General features: G+C 35.2%; 1 protein-coding gene across 14 annotated transcripts in view; it reads right to left on the bottom strand.

The window, feature by feature from the left end:
- Window positions 1–17104, bottom strand: part of LOC126979075 (thyrotroph embryonic factor) — a 192414-nt gene that overhangs the window by 17201 nt on the left and 158109 nt on the right. For 2 of the 14 annotated variants that reach the window (XM_050828278.1, XM_050828280.1), the window contains exon 1: window positions 10411–10600. The exons of 5 other annotated variants lie outside the window; for them this stretch is intronic. In XM_050828278.1, the coding sequence (XP_050684235.1) occupies window positions 10411–10585 (175 nt within the window). In that variant the 5' untranslated portion in view covers window positions 10586–10600. Of the gene's footprint in view, window positions 1–10410; window positions 10635–17104 lie in introns of those variants that run through there. 7 more of the 14 variants (XM_050828267.1, XM_050828269.1, XM_050828268.1 and 4 more) reach the window with 7 other exon arrangements.

Genomic DNA, 17104 nt, shown 5'->3' with positions numbered 1-17104 from the left:
AAGCAACGCCTCTTGTAGGGTAGTATAAAATATAATTACTTTGATTTGTATTTTATGTACAATTTAGTTTGTGTTGTGTCACTGAACAATGTCCACTATATTTCGCCTTAACAAAATCGTTTCGTCGTTAACTTTCGGAAGACATGTTTGACGAGCTGCCGAATCGGTGAAAGTGTTGTCCAAATAAGTGATGGGCGTGCAAAGAGGTGAGGAGCGCGGGCGCGGGGGAAGTAATGACGTGAAACTCTCACTTTCTTAAAGCGCGTTAGAAAGTGCTCTTTCAAAGCCTCTCTCTGCCCTGACTACAAAACGACCTCAACATTCGGCAGTGCCGCCAACTACGAAAAACAACCTAATACCAACATACCTTCACTTGTTACTCTAAGAAAAATAAAAGTTATACCTACGCATAACTATTATCAATTACTGTACTCTCCTCAATACAGATATGAAGTACTACTATCAACGCTTTACGTAAAAGTATTGAATTAATATTTAAAAAGAGTGTCGTAAAGAATATTATGAAAAATATTATTGTAGATAACAATTAGAACGATATGTTCCAATAATAATTGGCATACTGAGGTATGAGGAGGTTGGAAAGCAATTGTGCAGTTAATTAACTTCCTGTAAGGGAAATATAGGTGAGGAGTGCGTCGCACGCGACTCTGAAGCGAGGCGGGGTATGAGGTGGGGGGTGCTATACTTTAGCTTCCCCCCCCCCCTCCATTGTTGCAGCGGTGCGGCTAGGAAGCGGGAAGTGAGTGTGGCTGTTGCGTAATGGAGAAAGCAGCGGTTTTCCGGCGACGCGACGCGATCTTTTTCGTAAACGTGTGAATTAAACGAAAGCAAACGAGAAAGTTCACATTCAGCTTCGAGGAATTAGCCGAAATTGCTTTTTTATTGATTTAAATATTTAAAATTCTAAATTGTATTAAAGTCAGAGAATGTTTGGTATAATGCTCGTGTAGATTTTGTTTTCGTAGTAATTTGAATATTCAATAGGATTTTCTTTAAATTTTACAGGTTTTATAATTTGACGACCATATAGCCCAGTTGCTAGTGACCCTGGCTACTGTGCTAGAGATCCCGAATTCGAATCTCAGTAGGTGCAAACATTTATATGATGAATATGGATGATTGTTTCCGAGTCATCGATGTTAATATGTATTTATGTATGGTTTAAATAAGTTGCATTTATGCATGCCTATGCATGCATATGCCTAGTTTGAAGCAAGAGAGTTTATGTAAGAGTGTGTCAATATTATTATTATTTTTACGCGTCGCACCTATATTCCTTTTATTTAAAATCCCAATTATTCCGTATAACAGCTAGCTGTGTAAGTCGCATCAATCGCTCCAGCCGTCAATACCAAAACAGACAGAAACCATACGTAAAAACGAAAATTACGAAAAAAATATAAAAATATTACAAACAGACACTTCCACTTTTGTTTATATGTTAGCGTAGTTGTGTTTACATAATCTCTGAAGGGTACTGTTATACCGGTAACATGCCTCCACTGTTGTTGTTGATAAAAACACCGGAACAACGACACAACGTGACGAACACGTCACTGATAAAACAACACGTAGCGATACTTTCTTTACACTACACACACTCATTATCAATAACGTTTTAATTGTTTACTTTTGTTTTTCTCATTCATCAATAGTTGTGGTAACCATATATATCTATACTAGATGACTCGACAGGCGTTTTTCTGTAGATAATTAAAAAAAATACTGTGCCACAGGAATTTGCCAATAATATTTCAAAACACCAAGAATTATTTCGTAAAAAATGCTCCCTGTTGTTATACTGAAATTGTTTCACAGCGGAACTGTCAAATCGTGCGTCACTAAGTTCTGTCATAGAAAATATTTCCATACAAAACAAATATTGAAAATAAAAATAATTATGGGTACCAAATCGAAATTAAAACTATCCTATCTCTCAAGTTGGACCAAACTGCACTCCATGGAGTAATCCCAATTTAAATCCGTTCATTAGTTTAGGAGTCCATCGCGGACAAACAAGGTGTCACGTACTTTATATACATATAAGATTAAGATAGTGAAAATTGTCTTTGTTTGAGGCTCAATCACGCCTAAACAACTGATCGTATCGACATGAAACTACCACCATTCGATGCAAAATTTATCCTAGATGATTTATGGGTACTTATTTTTAATAAGATGAATAGAATTTAATTTATTTCCTTTTAAAATTCGTTCAGCGAAGCGGGCGAAACATCTAGTATCTCATATATAGGTACGTAATAGAGCGCGATTGAAATTTGCAATTAAAAGTGTTGCAACTAATGAATGCACATCTGGAAACACTATCCAAGCCTTACATTTAAAAGGGTTAATACGCATAATAAAAAGTTACCTTTAGCTCCCCCTTATGTTAACCTATAAAAGATTAGGATGGTAATAAAAAACTACAAACCACAACACCGGTACAGAACCACTTCTAATTAAAAAGTTAGACAAACACGAAGAGGAGATCAAATCATACGTAAAATCTGAATTAACCATAATTGTATTTGCACTATAGTGCACGTGATGTTATAAATACTCATAATAGACATACGAGCGCCTTATAAAACGTGACTATATGATTTGACGTAAAGTACCTCGAGGTACTTACTACCTCGCTCTGTTGAGCACATTTGCTGTTTGTTCTGTCTGTACTTATGTGATACAAACAGTATTATCCATAATAATGTAGCTAACGAACTGTTATTTCCCATTCTGTAGAACGTCAATGCTTGCATTTATTCGTCTGGATTGACTGTGACAGCTGTGAAAACGCCGAAAAATATTGAGGTTGACAGTTTGCGCCTATTATGAGCAGTTCACGCACACTAACACAAAGTGGCATACAAATCGCGAGTGTAAGACGTAGCTTGTCACGCAGACTAAAGTAATAAACCAGGCCTGTTTTCATCGGCTCTATAGCAGCAAGAGGCTTCATCAAGACGCATAAATTATCTACAAAACTGTTTATTATTTAACTACCATTGCTTAAATAATGTTGATACATGTTTCATATTATTTAATATAGTTATCCTTTGATGATAAAACACACTTACAAATTAATCACATTAGTAAGTTCTTAATAAGGCAGATTTCTTCATCAGTATTGCATTTTTCGGGATATGTAAAATATTTGTATTAATTATTTTCAACAAAATATGCCTTGCTTGTCATGTGCCCTTATCATTATCCATTTTGATATTTTTTATGAAAATTAGGGACAGGACGAGCAGGACGTTCAGCTGATGGCAATTGATACGCCCAGCCCATTACAATACAATACCACTCAGGATTCTTGAAAAGCAAAAATTCTGAGCAGCACTACAATTGCGCTCGACACCTTGAGACATAAGATGTTAAATCTCATTTACCCAGTAATTTTACTATAGCCGGCATCCTGTGCAAGAGGGCTGGTGATTTAAGTTAATTTAATTTAATCTATTTAATTGAGGATCCAACCACAGTTGCCCAATTAAAAGAAATCAAAAAACTTATATTAATAATATAAATGTAGAGTCCTTATTCCACCCTTAGCTATATCGTTATTTACAACATAGCATAGGAAGTGATTCGTAAGTAATAAGAACGGCACGCATCGTAATTAGCGAGTCGATAGAGCGAAGCTGTGTAAAAGTAAAAGTGGAAATACTTGCAGATGTTCTATGTTACAAGCTAGAGCGGTACGGGGAGAGGGGGGCGTTACTATACTTTATGCGGAAGTTGCGGAAGTTACTGAACCAGATATAACTTTTACTCTCAATAGCGTTACAGCGTTTTACCAGTGGGAGGCTCCTTTACACAGGATGCCGGCTAGATTATGGGTACCACAACGGCGCCTATTTCTGCCGTGAAGCAGTAATGAGTAAGCATAACTGTGCTTCGGTCTGAAGAACGCAGTGGCTAGTGAAATTACTGGGAACAAATTACAAATGAGACTTAACATCATATATGTCAAGGTGACGAGAGCAATTGTAGTGCCGCTCAGAATTTTTGGGTTTTTCAAGAATCCGGATCGGCACTGCATTGTAATGAGCAAGGCGTATCGATTACCATCAGCTAAACGTCCTGCTCGTCTCGTATAAAGCGTAGAGCTAACACACTGTTGAATACGCAATGTAATAAGTGTGTTTACCTATTTAACAAAATTATTTATTATACTTCCAACTACTTAACTTACATATTACTGCTGCATTGTTAACAGATTATCTTTTTAATAATACATTTTGTTCTGGGTGCTCAGGTTTTAATTATATAATGGTTTGTAAGAGAACAATTGTATGTAGAGTACAATATGAGTACAACCAATTCGTTACTTATTTTTTTATAAAGTGGTAACCCTCACTTCTGAGATTAATTACACAAATTAAATTTGAATGAAAAATATTGAAAGTAAAAATTGTATCATATTTAAATATACCTTGTATTTTAATTTGATACATCGATTTAAATGGATGAAAGATAAACATACAAGACGTGATTTTCATCACACGACTTAAATGACTGTCTTAACGGCAATTAGGCCAGGCTGCGAAGGCTACAGGTGTAAGTCCGAAAGTACTACGCGATAGTTTCTATAATCTGTGGTGAAAAGTTAGTAATAGCACGATATCGTACTTTAACAATAAACTAGAGCGCCCGAATCAACGCACGCATACATACACGCGATTTACACGGCCGCTAAGCAATCTTGGGAAGACAAAAATATTGAGTGCCACACCGTACGCTGCCAAGATTATATTACTAGCGTCGCTCTTCGAGTAAAGTTAGCTACGCCGCACCGTCTGCGTCATCCGTCTTTATGTTAATAAGTTACGGGACGAGCAGGACGTTCAGCTGATGCTAATTGGTACGCCCTGCCCATTACAATGCAGTGCCGCTTAGAATTCTCGAAAAACCCAAAAATTCTGAGATGTTAAGTTTCATTTTCCCAGTAATTTCACGAGCTACGTTGCACTTCAGACCGAAATACAGTAATGTTTACTCATTACTGCTTCACGGCAGAAAAAGGCGCCGTTGTGGTACCCATAATCTAGCCGACATCCTGTGCAAAGGAGCCTCCCACTGGTACTTGTATGTACCAACCCTAGCGCACTAGCGCTGTATTAGTTGTATTGTGATAGTAGTCGATCGATTGAATAATTAATTTATATTATTCAGAGTCAAATTATACCGCGCCTGTTTGGCTCAATATTTTTAAGGAAAATGACGTAGTAACTGCGCCAACTTTGTAGACGGGGTAGCGCTACGTAAAGCAATATTTTATTTTAAATATTATAGGAAGTTCTTGAAATTGCTTTCAGATTTTCGTATTGAAAACTTCTTTAGTTCAGCACTTTTCATGGGATGTGTATAAAATGTTAAACTCGCGTCAGGACACGTGACCTGATCGAAAATTCGTAAGACAGACGTTGAAATAATGAATGAAAGTTGATTTTTCAGAGAGATAATATTTTTAATGTAAACAATTGGAAAAGTTCTGAAGTTTTAAATTATTTATTTAATATAAATTGTCATTTTTGTGTACGATAGCGCAATAAATGTATATTGTATTTAGCCACATAAATACTAGTACTTTTCTACTGATAAATCAAGCAATTCGTGCGAAATTATTCCCTAATCATTTCAAAATATTCAAAAGTGCACAACATTAATGTTTAAGTTTCATTTCTGCTGACACTCCCGGAGTGTATGTAACCCGTATTTTTATTCTCTGCTCACTGGTTGTCAATGCGTTTCTCAAAAATTACTTAGCTGATTTGGATGCGGTTTTCAAGGATTTAGTGTTTATCTCGTTTCAATCACATACAAGAATGCTAAGGTGGGATTTCCACTCGCAGGTAGCGAAGGCTATGAGCGGATTTACTTTCTTTTGCCGTCTTCCGTTATATATAGACCGGTTTTGAATTTCAGGATTAAATGAATTCTTCTTTTCTGAAAATTGTGTATGTTAACTTTGATTAGTAGAGTAGAACGCAAGGGGTAAAAACGTAACAAAAAACAAACAAATTCACATAAGCATGTATATGTAGCAAGCTAGGATGTATTTGAGTTGGTACTATAGCAACTTATAACTTAATTGAGATCAATTTGTGTACAAAGTAAGCAATAGTTACTCATTTTATGTGTGTGCGTGACAAGCTACGTCTTACACTCGCGTCAGTTACACTTTGGGTTAGTGTGTGTGCATTGCTCAAAATAGAGGTTAACTGTCAACTTCAATAACTTTTTTTCGACGTTTCGACAACTGTCACAGTCTATCTAGAAGTATAAATGATCTGAGGCGATTTGCTTAAAAATGCACATTGGCAAAGAAACCATCCTAAGCGATGGCAAAGGTGTTGCAGGGTAGAGTAAATGGTCATATAGCCCCCTGTTAGGTGTGAGAAGAAGCTTCAAAGATTTCTCTTTCGGCGGGGTATGAGATTTATGTCGAGTGGTATCAGTGGCTCAAAACAAGTGATTTATTCATTTATCTATACCAATTGTTAAACAAAATTTATAAGTCTGTTCTCAGCTCCAATATGTAGAGGGTATTTACGACCATTTATAAAATATCTGAACAAATACGTATATTGTCAAGGATATCACAGAACGCCTTATTCAACCTACATATACAATTATTTCCATTCTTTATTCATGTCAATCTAGAGTGCAATTCGTATTTAACGACTATCCAGTAGAACTTAGAAGTTACACAATATTGAAGCACAATATAGTACGGTCTCTGAGGACTTGATAATATTACTCCAAGAAGATTCTATCTGAAATAGATACCAGATAAGAGGATTAAGAAGGACAATCACTGATCCTGATGAAGGGCTCATGAGTAAGATAAAACGTCTTGCTACTTCCTGATCAAGAACATTGTGCCCAACAATCAAAGCAGCATCTAGTAACATTAACATTTAACCCCTTATTCATAATAGTATGCTAACTTAAAGCATTGCTAATTCTCACTCTGTCTTCTTCTATTGACCTGAGTCAGAATGAGAAAAATCACTCCTAAGCGGCTGTTTAAAGTTAGCGGACCATTATGAATAAGGGGGTTATAATATAAACTGAATGTGTGACTGATAACTTAATTGAGTTTAATTTTTTTATACAAAGTAAGAGCCAATTCACTCAATTTTTTTTAAACCATCATATAGAGTGTAAATTGTTGATTTAAAATAATGGCAGAAAACTGGATTTTATATTTAAGTTTTACTTACTTTTGAGTCAATTTTGTATCTAAACGGAAAATCCTATTTAATATTATAAATGTCAAAGTTTGTATGTCTGGATATATGTTTGAATTTCTTTAACGCAAAAACTTCTGAATGGATTTTGATGAAACTTTACAATAATATAGCTTACACACCAGAATAACACATAGGCTATTATTTATAAAACTATCGCGTGAATTATACTTTATATGGCAAAACAACGTTTGCCGGGTCAGCTAGTATTTCATACTTTGAATACCGTACACGAACGGAATATTGTATCAAAGATTTCACTCTGGGAACATTGTCCCTGGTCTAGGGGGAATATTGTGTTTCGGTCTGAAGGGCGCCGTAGTTAGTGAAATTACTGGGCAAATAAGACTTAACATCTTATGTCTCAAGGTGACGAGCGCAGTTGTAGTGCTGCTCAGAATTTTTGTTTTACAAGAATCCTGAGCGACACTGCATTGTAATTGGTAGGGCGTACTTATTACCATCAGCTGAACGTCCTGCTCGTCTTGTCCGTTATTTTCCATAAATAAATATGACATTCACAAATAAACTAGTATTGGTGATATTAATAACAGAATTCTCAAAATCGGTTCAGTAGATCCAGATATTATTATCCCTACGAACTGACAAACTGTCAAACTTCACCTCTTTATAATATTACTATAGATTAAATTATAGAACTCATACTAGTGCCAAATCCCCACAGATAAGACGAAATAGAGGATATCAACTAGAATCATTATAGTTTAACTAGAGACAATTATAGATTGTCCATCGTATAAATTTATAATTGCTTAGAATCCCTTATTTTTTAAGACTGCAATATCTGCATTAATGCAATTTACGAAATTATTATGAACAGAGAATAACCCTTCAAATTCAAGGAGAAACCCTCATAATAGTATCTAAATTAAAATCATACTCAAAACAAGTTGGTCCAGACCCATAACAAAGAAATTAGATTCATTTGACGACCCATATATAGCCGAATAGTTAGTGACCCTGACTATTAAGCTAGAGGTCCCGGGTTCGAATCCCGGTAGGCGTATTCAAATATATGATGAATATGGATGTTTGTTTTCGAGTCATAGATGTTTATATGTATTTATGTATGTTTAAGTAAGTATATAGTATGAAATATATCGTTGTCTTACACCCATAGCATAGGCTATGTCTAGTTTGGGGCATGATAATTTGTGTATAAGTGTTTTAATATTATATTATTATTATTTTCATAAGTAGGTATGTAAATTTTAACTATGGCGTTACCGTTGATAGTACTATGTTCAAAATTGAGGGTTCTAGCTTTCATGACGAAGATTTATATTATGCATACGTACAAAAACCATTCGGCATTGAGAGAAACCTTGTTTGACATTAACATAAATTCTGTTGATCAAACAGCCGTAGTTCGCGGTGTCCACGTGGTTACGTATTCGTCCCCCCTCCCCCGCTGTCGTATGCCCCCCACCCTCTATCCTCTCCGCGTGTGACGTAGGAAGCGACTCTAGCGCTCGGAAGTCAAACGGCGACCTTATAATATTAACTGTTATTCTACTCGCTATCGTTGTTTACTAATTTTCTGTGTCGCTATGACCCGACCCCTTATCGTTGTACCATTCGTAGTGACATTGTATATTTATTTGATGAGATATGACTACGTACGTGAGTCCGACCGCATATATGTACAAGGAACAATCGTGGAGTAGTACGGTAGGCCCCCGAGATCTCAGCTTGGATATCATTATCTTTGTCTGGTTTGAAAAGTAAAAGTAGCTGCGCATGCGGAAGAAAGCACGTGCTTGGGCGTGAGGGGGCCGCGGGACGAGGTGGGGGGGCGGAGTGGAGCGAGTCGACGGACGGGCATACGGGAGAAAGTCGCGAAAAGGTCGCAACTTTTTCCCAAATATTCAAAGTGAAAGTAAGCGACCATTCGAATTGATCGAGCTATGAACACAACGCGAAACTTTATACTAAATGGACACATAAGCACCAACTACAAAGGCACAGTAGCCAATTTTGTAGAAACTGTGATAATGATAATGTTAACACCAGGATTAAAAAAAAACAGAAGCCTACTACTGGGTTAAGCAAAGTCCTACACAAACGTGTTAAAAATTCAAAAGAATTGTTAAAAACCGTTTATGTGGTAAATAGCAAAAATGACTTTCCTATAAATGACATCACACTTGGGAATTACGACCAGGCTATTTAAATTATTATTTATTTAAGTGTTACGAATTATTTATATTACATTCAAACAAATTTTATTAAAAAAGATGAATCCCACTGAGTTCTTTTACCCTTTCTTACAAACAAAATAATCAAATTCACCCACAAATAATGAAAATTATTGAAAGAAGGTAATTTTTCTTAAGAAAGTAATTACTACAAATGCAACAGATTATACCAATATTTATTAATAACACGGAAATTAGGAGAATCACTTTACCATATTAAACACAAAACTCAAATAAATAATACGTAAATTGATAAACAGATGCTTTAAGAGTATTACAAAATTTTAAGAGTAATTGTTTTTAATCATTCAATTAAGTTGCATTTTTTTGTTTATAATATTAATAGAAATTTCCGAATACGTTACTTTAATATGGAAATATAGCACATGGCCTACATTTATACCACCGATAAAATAATGCGAATAAACAATCGGCATATTAATTTACTATTAAAAAACTAACACAACAATATACATTTAATCAATTTTTTAATCATTTAACTTTAATTAAAATTATGTCTTGCATTTTGAGACTAGGATTCTACGCAAATATTATATTATATATTGCTTAGATGTTTTTATTTTGTTTAATGTTTTTGCAAGTGATTTATGTGATCATTTTAAGAAGTCACTGTGTGCTATAAGGTTTCTCTATCCGCTTGGAAAATAATCGTGTTTGTATGGAGCACGAGAAATGGCACGTGCCTTTTATGAACTTACTGGCAGACCAAGTGCAGCACGGTTTAATCCCCATCTTAATTGGCTCATAGCAACCTTCACAATTATTTATTTTTGTGATAGTTTGACACTATGGTATAGTTAATTAAAATTCCGATCACATCAATTGAACTTGTACGTAATTCGTACAGGTGCAGACGGTTGGTTTCTGTTGGCACTGTATGGACTGACCGTTGACGAAGACGTGCTGTCTCCAGATGTGGTACTGGCTCCAGCGGTCGTCGTCCTGGAGGTGCGCGTGCTGGATGGACGTGAGCGAGGGCAGCGGCGTGTGCTGCACGGGCTGGGGCGGTGGCGGAGGCCCGAGCGGCGTCACGGGGTGCTGCAGCTGGTGCTGGTATTCCATGGCGGGCGAGGGTCAGGGTCAGTGCGCTGACATCGCGGTGCGCGGGCTTGCGCATGCGCGGTACGCGGACGTGCGGGCGCGTCGAACTGCGACGCGCAAGTTCCCGCCGCTACGCGACCAACGCTCCGCCGGCCCTCCCACCATCGAGCCTTCCCCCGCTCCGATAACACCGCCTTACGCCGGCTGCGCACAAGCCTCCACCAGTTCAACACACACTACACCATATCATACCATACTGTGCTCAACCGAATCCGCAATCCTGCATTTTCATTTTTACATCTCTTAAAGTAAATCCTTTTGTCAAATTCAGGTCTCGTTATTGTTTCTATTAAAAAATTTAAACCTTTCAAAGATTTAAGTAAAATGTTTTTTAAAGGATGAAGACACATGCTAATATAATTAGTTATTTCAAGGCCTTTGATATAAATTGTAGTAATTATTATTAACTATAACTTCAGCGGAGTTTATACTAATTACGCTCTATAGTTCTCAGCTAAAGGCAATGTAACCAACATTCTTCAAAATTACCACACCATCTCATATTTAATCTGACAATTTATGTTTATATTTTTGTGTCATTAATTACCTATAATAATAGATTGTTTGACAAGGTAGCAAGCCACTATTTTTAAGGCACTAGATATTTTTTGAACGCTACACTGAGGGATGCAAAGTACGTAACTCGAGTTTAAAAGTCTTGAAACTATACTTTCTATCGCCTCTGAGAAGATTATTAAGTGCAACTTATGAAGTAGAATTATGTTTATTTATTTTTATACAATTAGGAACAATGTTTCCCATTGTTTCCCAGCAACAATTAGAGAGTAATGTTTATATTTGAGCAATTATATCTATAAAGTGCAAGGTACAATTTTATTACTAACTTCCGACACAGACTACACAAGTAGGTGTAATAATTATTTGTAGATTCATATATTTATTTGCATTTTCTAAAGAATGAAATTGTCGTATGCTATCTTGTATTCGTTAAGATATGTATATTGTAACCACTCGTTCATACTACTTGAGGAAGAAACTCATTTTTTGTAAGCCAAGTCTAATGATAAACGACGTCGGAACCCAAGGTGCGCTTTTGTAAGCTTTTTGGCATGTTTTTTTTAATTTGGCTCTCGCTCCGTTTAATTATCATTCAGCTTGTTGCTTATTTATTCAATAATTGACCTCTTTGGTAATTTAAACTATTTTATTCCGTATTTACGTTGAAGAAAACAAATTATATGAGTAAAACCTAGTTTTTTAGGAATGGTTATAGTAATATTTATGCAAACTTTATAATATTGAAATCAAGAAACTTCAATTAAGAATGATAAAAAATCACTTGTAAATTTTTTAAAGTTCAAATATTAACTTTGCTGTCGCCCGTTTATTGGGAAATATTAAGCAGAATGAGATTAAGTTACAAAGAGAAAGAACCACACGCGTTGAATTCTTTATTTATGAAAGTCTTTTAACGAAAATTATCGATGATATTAATATTTTGTGAAAACATGGTCATATTCTGGAAATATTTTTCAACTCATCTGTACCTTATGGGCACGTAAGAAGAAGGTCGGGGAAAGAACTGAGCCCTGAGGGATGCCTGACCTGATGGATCGTGCCATTGAGAGCGTGCCCTCGATGCGATAACGAAATGTGCAATTTATCTAGAATGATCTGCACGTCTATCTGATACACCAAATTCGTAAAGCTTAAATATTAAGCCGCAGTGCCAGATCTTATGGAAAACCTTCGCAACGTTGAAGACCACTGCCGTGTTGGAGCAATAACCGTGGATCGGTCGCAAGCATGAGTGAAGCGGGAGAGAATCCGAACAGTTTTTCATTAATAAGCTTGTTGACATCGATAAAGGTTATGTCGCGCAAGTTTATGTTTTTTTTCTATCGTAAATTTTATCAAGGAAATTAAGTAAACCTTACGTTTAAGATGTTTAACGGTCTCTTTTCTATTATCTGGTTTTACGAAATCTGATAAGAAAAGCCGCTCTGCCATTGTTAAGGGAATACACTGTTTGATAGAAGAATATAGAATACTAGTAGTTGCCCGTTCCATTCGCAACTAAAGGTTTTATCTCAATAAAATGTTTAAGGGATACCAGAGAGAGTTGTTATACTGAAACATGCAGGGCAAACCTGTCAGTCATTAAGTTGGCATAGCGACATCCCATTCTACACGGACCCACGCCAAGAAAGGGAAGATATTAGTAGGAAAATTGACACTAAAAGCAAAATAGAATGGGAGTCAGGATTTTACGAACTATATTACTGATTGCCTCACAAAGAAAAAAAACAAAGCGGTCCCAATGATCACCGCGGAGTTGTAAGAGAGCTTAGTAGTGGTGAGGTGTAATGTCTTTTGTGATTAATTTTATTTATTGTGTTGTGTCAAAAGCTTTTCTTCTGAGACTGTCATGTACTTACGAAGGTCCCTGATCATTAAGAAGACGAAGATTTTTGATACCAGCACAGGTGCTCTTGCTAAATGCGTAGATTTTTACCAAAAAAATAAATAAATGGCGAAACAAATATTTTTTCACTATTTCTCATCATATTGTTGCTGACTAAATGGTTCGATATATCATTGTTACTACATTTCATTAAAATATTACAAGATGCTTGGTAAAGTGCATTATACTAAATCTGTACTAGATAATATTTGCATAAGAATGATTCATCGATACTTCTATAATTTAAAAAATGCTATATGGCAAGACCACTAATTTGAACAGTTGCGGCACATTTCAAACCGGCAGAAATACAGTTGGCCGAAAGAGTCACCGGTGTGGTTCATCTAGCCAGCATTATATGCAAGGAAGCCCTCCACTGGCAACCGGCAGTACCAAGTAGTGGAGTAATAGAAATCGCAATGCGGTCAAGTCACGCCCATGCCGTTTAAATATATTTTGAATGTTGGTTGGTAGTGTGAATAGGTCTCATTTATTTAAATTAGGTTGTCATTCTTTTGGTTACATTATACAGCTTATAACATCCATTTATTCCATAAAAATACTATGTCATTTGTCTGTCTATATACTATTATATTTTTTATAATTATTTATTACGAATTCGTGTGACCAATATAATATATTCAACGTATGCCCTTTGATAATGAACCTAAGCGACTTTTTTAATCCTATTGAGATTTTTTTTAATATTAGAGGTTGCAAACCTGGATATAAGTAATACCAGAGTTCAAGAAAAGCATTGCCTGCATTAAATGAGACTTAACATCTTATGTCTCAAGAAGACGAAAGCAATTATAGTAACACTTAGAAATTTTGGAGTTATCAAGAACCCTGAGCGAAACTACATTGTAGGCCGGGCGTACCAACTACCATCAGCTGAACGTCCAACTCGTCTCGCCCCTATTGTCATAAAAGGAAACACCGAATAATCACTCCAATCAAATAATAATAGATATGAAAGTTTTCGCGTTTATCACAGCATCTTTTATTGCATCACCTTCTCAGTAAATCTCGGCATGTTCTTACAGTAGGCAGTCAATCGAAACTGTGTAAGGTTTTAGAACAGGTGTTACATGGAACAATGATGTTTTGATGCAAGACCAGCACCTGATGGCTGTGACTCATAAGCACTTTATCTACAGACATTGTTCTTTGTACAATCGCGATATAGGACTCGAAAAATATTCTTTTACACATATAGACTCACCTGAATTGTTAGTCTTTTATATCTAGTTATATTGGTATCGTAATAAAGTAAGTAAGTAGAGATATGTTATATTATATATTTAACTAGCTGACCCGGCAAACGTTGTTTTGCCATATAAATTATTTTTAGAGTTAAACCGTTTCTTGGACATAGCAACATTACTTTATTTTTGTAAAATAAAATATTTTTTCTAAAATACGTAACCTAAGTTACTTCTTATTACATCAGCTACCTGCCAATAAAAACCCCGTCAAAATCTTTGGAGCCATTTCAGAGATTAGCCGGAACAAACAGACAGATAGACAGACAAAAATTGGATAACATGTTATTGTGGTGCATGTACCGTATACATATTCATATACATGTAGTAAAAAACGATAATTTCAATATTACAAATTGACACTCCAATTTTATTTATATATGATCTATCGCAATCATATGAATAGGATGGCGTGATTTAAACAATAAGAATAAATAAGTCAGCTGGTGTTCTAGAACATTCGCCTAAGTGTAAATAAATGTCCCAAACAGAACGCTTTCGGGTCACGTGAAGCTATTCATATACCTACTTAATTTTAGCGTCGTTGTTTCAAACATTTCTGAAGGGTGACCAAAGCGAACTCTAACAGAAAGTCACTGCCATTCGCTTTTACATCTATCTGTTTGTCAACATCACATAAACCCGATTCTTTCAGATGAAATTTTGATAAAGCGTTTACCGCTATCATAACAAATATGGCTGCCATGTTTTTTTTCCACAAACGAATTTAAAGAGGACATATTAATGTTATATATTGTATAAAACATATACTACGTAAAGTTTGAAATTGATAATGATAATTTATTGGGAATCTTCTTACATTATTGAATACTCTAAATACTTTACTTAAAAATTCTAATATATTACTTAAAAATAATAAGTAATCAATGAAAACCTAATTCAAAGTACTTATTTAAAAAATTGTTTAGAAAAAGCAAACCGACGCCATTGTTTTAAGCGCTTGATTGAAGAGCAAGAACTATGACGTCATAGTTCATAACGTAACAAAAACTATCTTTTAAGTCTCTACATTTTTTTAAAATAAATAATTTTCCAGGAATTAGTGGACAAAATTTTGATATAACTGTTAAATCGCAGTATTTATAAATGATCGACTATTACCTCAAACATAATGCCCTCTCCCGTTTCCCCTTTACCCCCTCACGCACGTCCGGTTGCGTCATTATAGTTGTCAGTTTCATTACCGTAAGGTATATGTCATGATATTGTCGTACTAACACTGCTTCGTTTTTTAAGTTTTCATTGTTGTTGTTTCTCTTGTTCTGTGTCTCTATAATAAATACTCTTTTTACTCAACTTAGACGCTTTAATTGATTATTTATTATTTTAAATATAATATATATCAACAATACAGAGAAATTACTCGTAGTTTATTTATTAATAATAATATTAGGAAATTATTTAGTGATGCTTGTTTTGCACACCGTAGTAAAGCGACGATGTGACGTCATCGACGTCCGGTTTAGAGATATTAAGTACAATTATAACAGTCGATTTACGGCCGTTTTCAATAACCTATCTATCCTTAGTTTAATTTACTAGAGGTTGGCAAATCTATCCTTTTACGCTCACTAACATTTCAAAAAACTATCGACATACACCATTGGACTATAACCACAGTAGACAAATGTATATTAATTATATTAACTATATTACACATAGCTATAGGATAGGATAGGATAGATAAGATCTTGTCATTAAACGATGACAGCAATGTATCCGTAACTAGAGATACGTTATTGAAATCGGCCGTTACTAAAAAACAGCTATGTTTCGCTTGCAATTCTGCCCATCATTACTTGAACATTTCGTGTAATTAATTATGTAGATCATATAGGTATATATTATATTGTTTAACTTAATTTAAAGATTTTTTTAAGTACCTAAAGACTGCTTAATCAGTTACTATTACTGAACACATTTAAAAACAAAAAACTGTGTGTGTGTGTACTTTAGTACGCACGCGAGAAGTTATTTTTCTTTGGCGTAATAAAACAATAATCCTTCTAAAAATATATTGGTTGTGCTATTTTAACATTGTAGAAAAAAAAAATTGTAATAAATGACGTGTAATTGAATATCATTAAATTATTTTTATACAATAAGAGAGAAATTATTATTTTTATTTTAAAACTTGTGTATAAATTGAAATAATATAAAATACTGATAATCTATTTAATTTTCGTTCATTGGTTGTGGTTCAGTAGGCATATGATTTACAAGAGCCTTGGTAGCCGAAGTATGATACAAATGTCTAGTTAACGAGCTAACGTCAAGGAGTCGAATTTGCGTGACGGTGTGCGTGCTAAAAGATTAAGTATAACTTTAAATAAAACAACGTTTAATAACATACATAATAAGATCACGCCTCTTTCCCGTAGGGGTAGGCAGAGACCACTTCTTTCCACTTGCTACGATCCTTACATACCTCTTTCGCTTCGTGCACTTTCATTATTCGTTTCATACATGCTCTCCGGTTTAGGGTACTCATGACCTGGCCTTTTTTCAAGACGTCCCTGATTTGATCTTGAAACGTCCGCCTAGGTCTACCCTTTCCATCACTTTCATTCACACTGGCCTTACACATTCTTCGTCAATCGTTCTTCATTCATTCTCTCGACATGTCCAAACCATCTCACCATACCTTTCTCAATTTTTGTCACAACATCTTCTTAACGTTTAAAAATAATCCCACGAAAATAGCAAGTCATTGACAAATTCAATTCATAAATCGCTAGACTAACTTGATTCGCTTTCTCAGCTCCATTT

The sequence above is a fragment of the Leptidea sinapis genome, chromosome Z (assembly GCF_905404315.1).
Source record: "Leptidea sinapis chromosome Z, ilLepSina1.1, whole genome shotgun sequence".
NCBI classification, from domain to species: domain Eukaryota; kingdom Metazoa; phylum Arthropoda; class Insecta; order Lepidoptera; family Pieridae; genus Leptidea; species Leptidea sinapis.
This window is presented reverse-complemented; position numbering and strand designations above follow the sequence as displayed.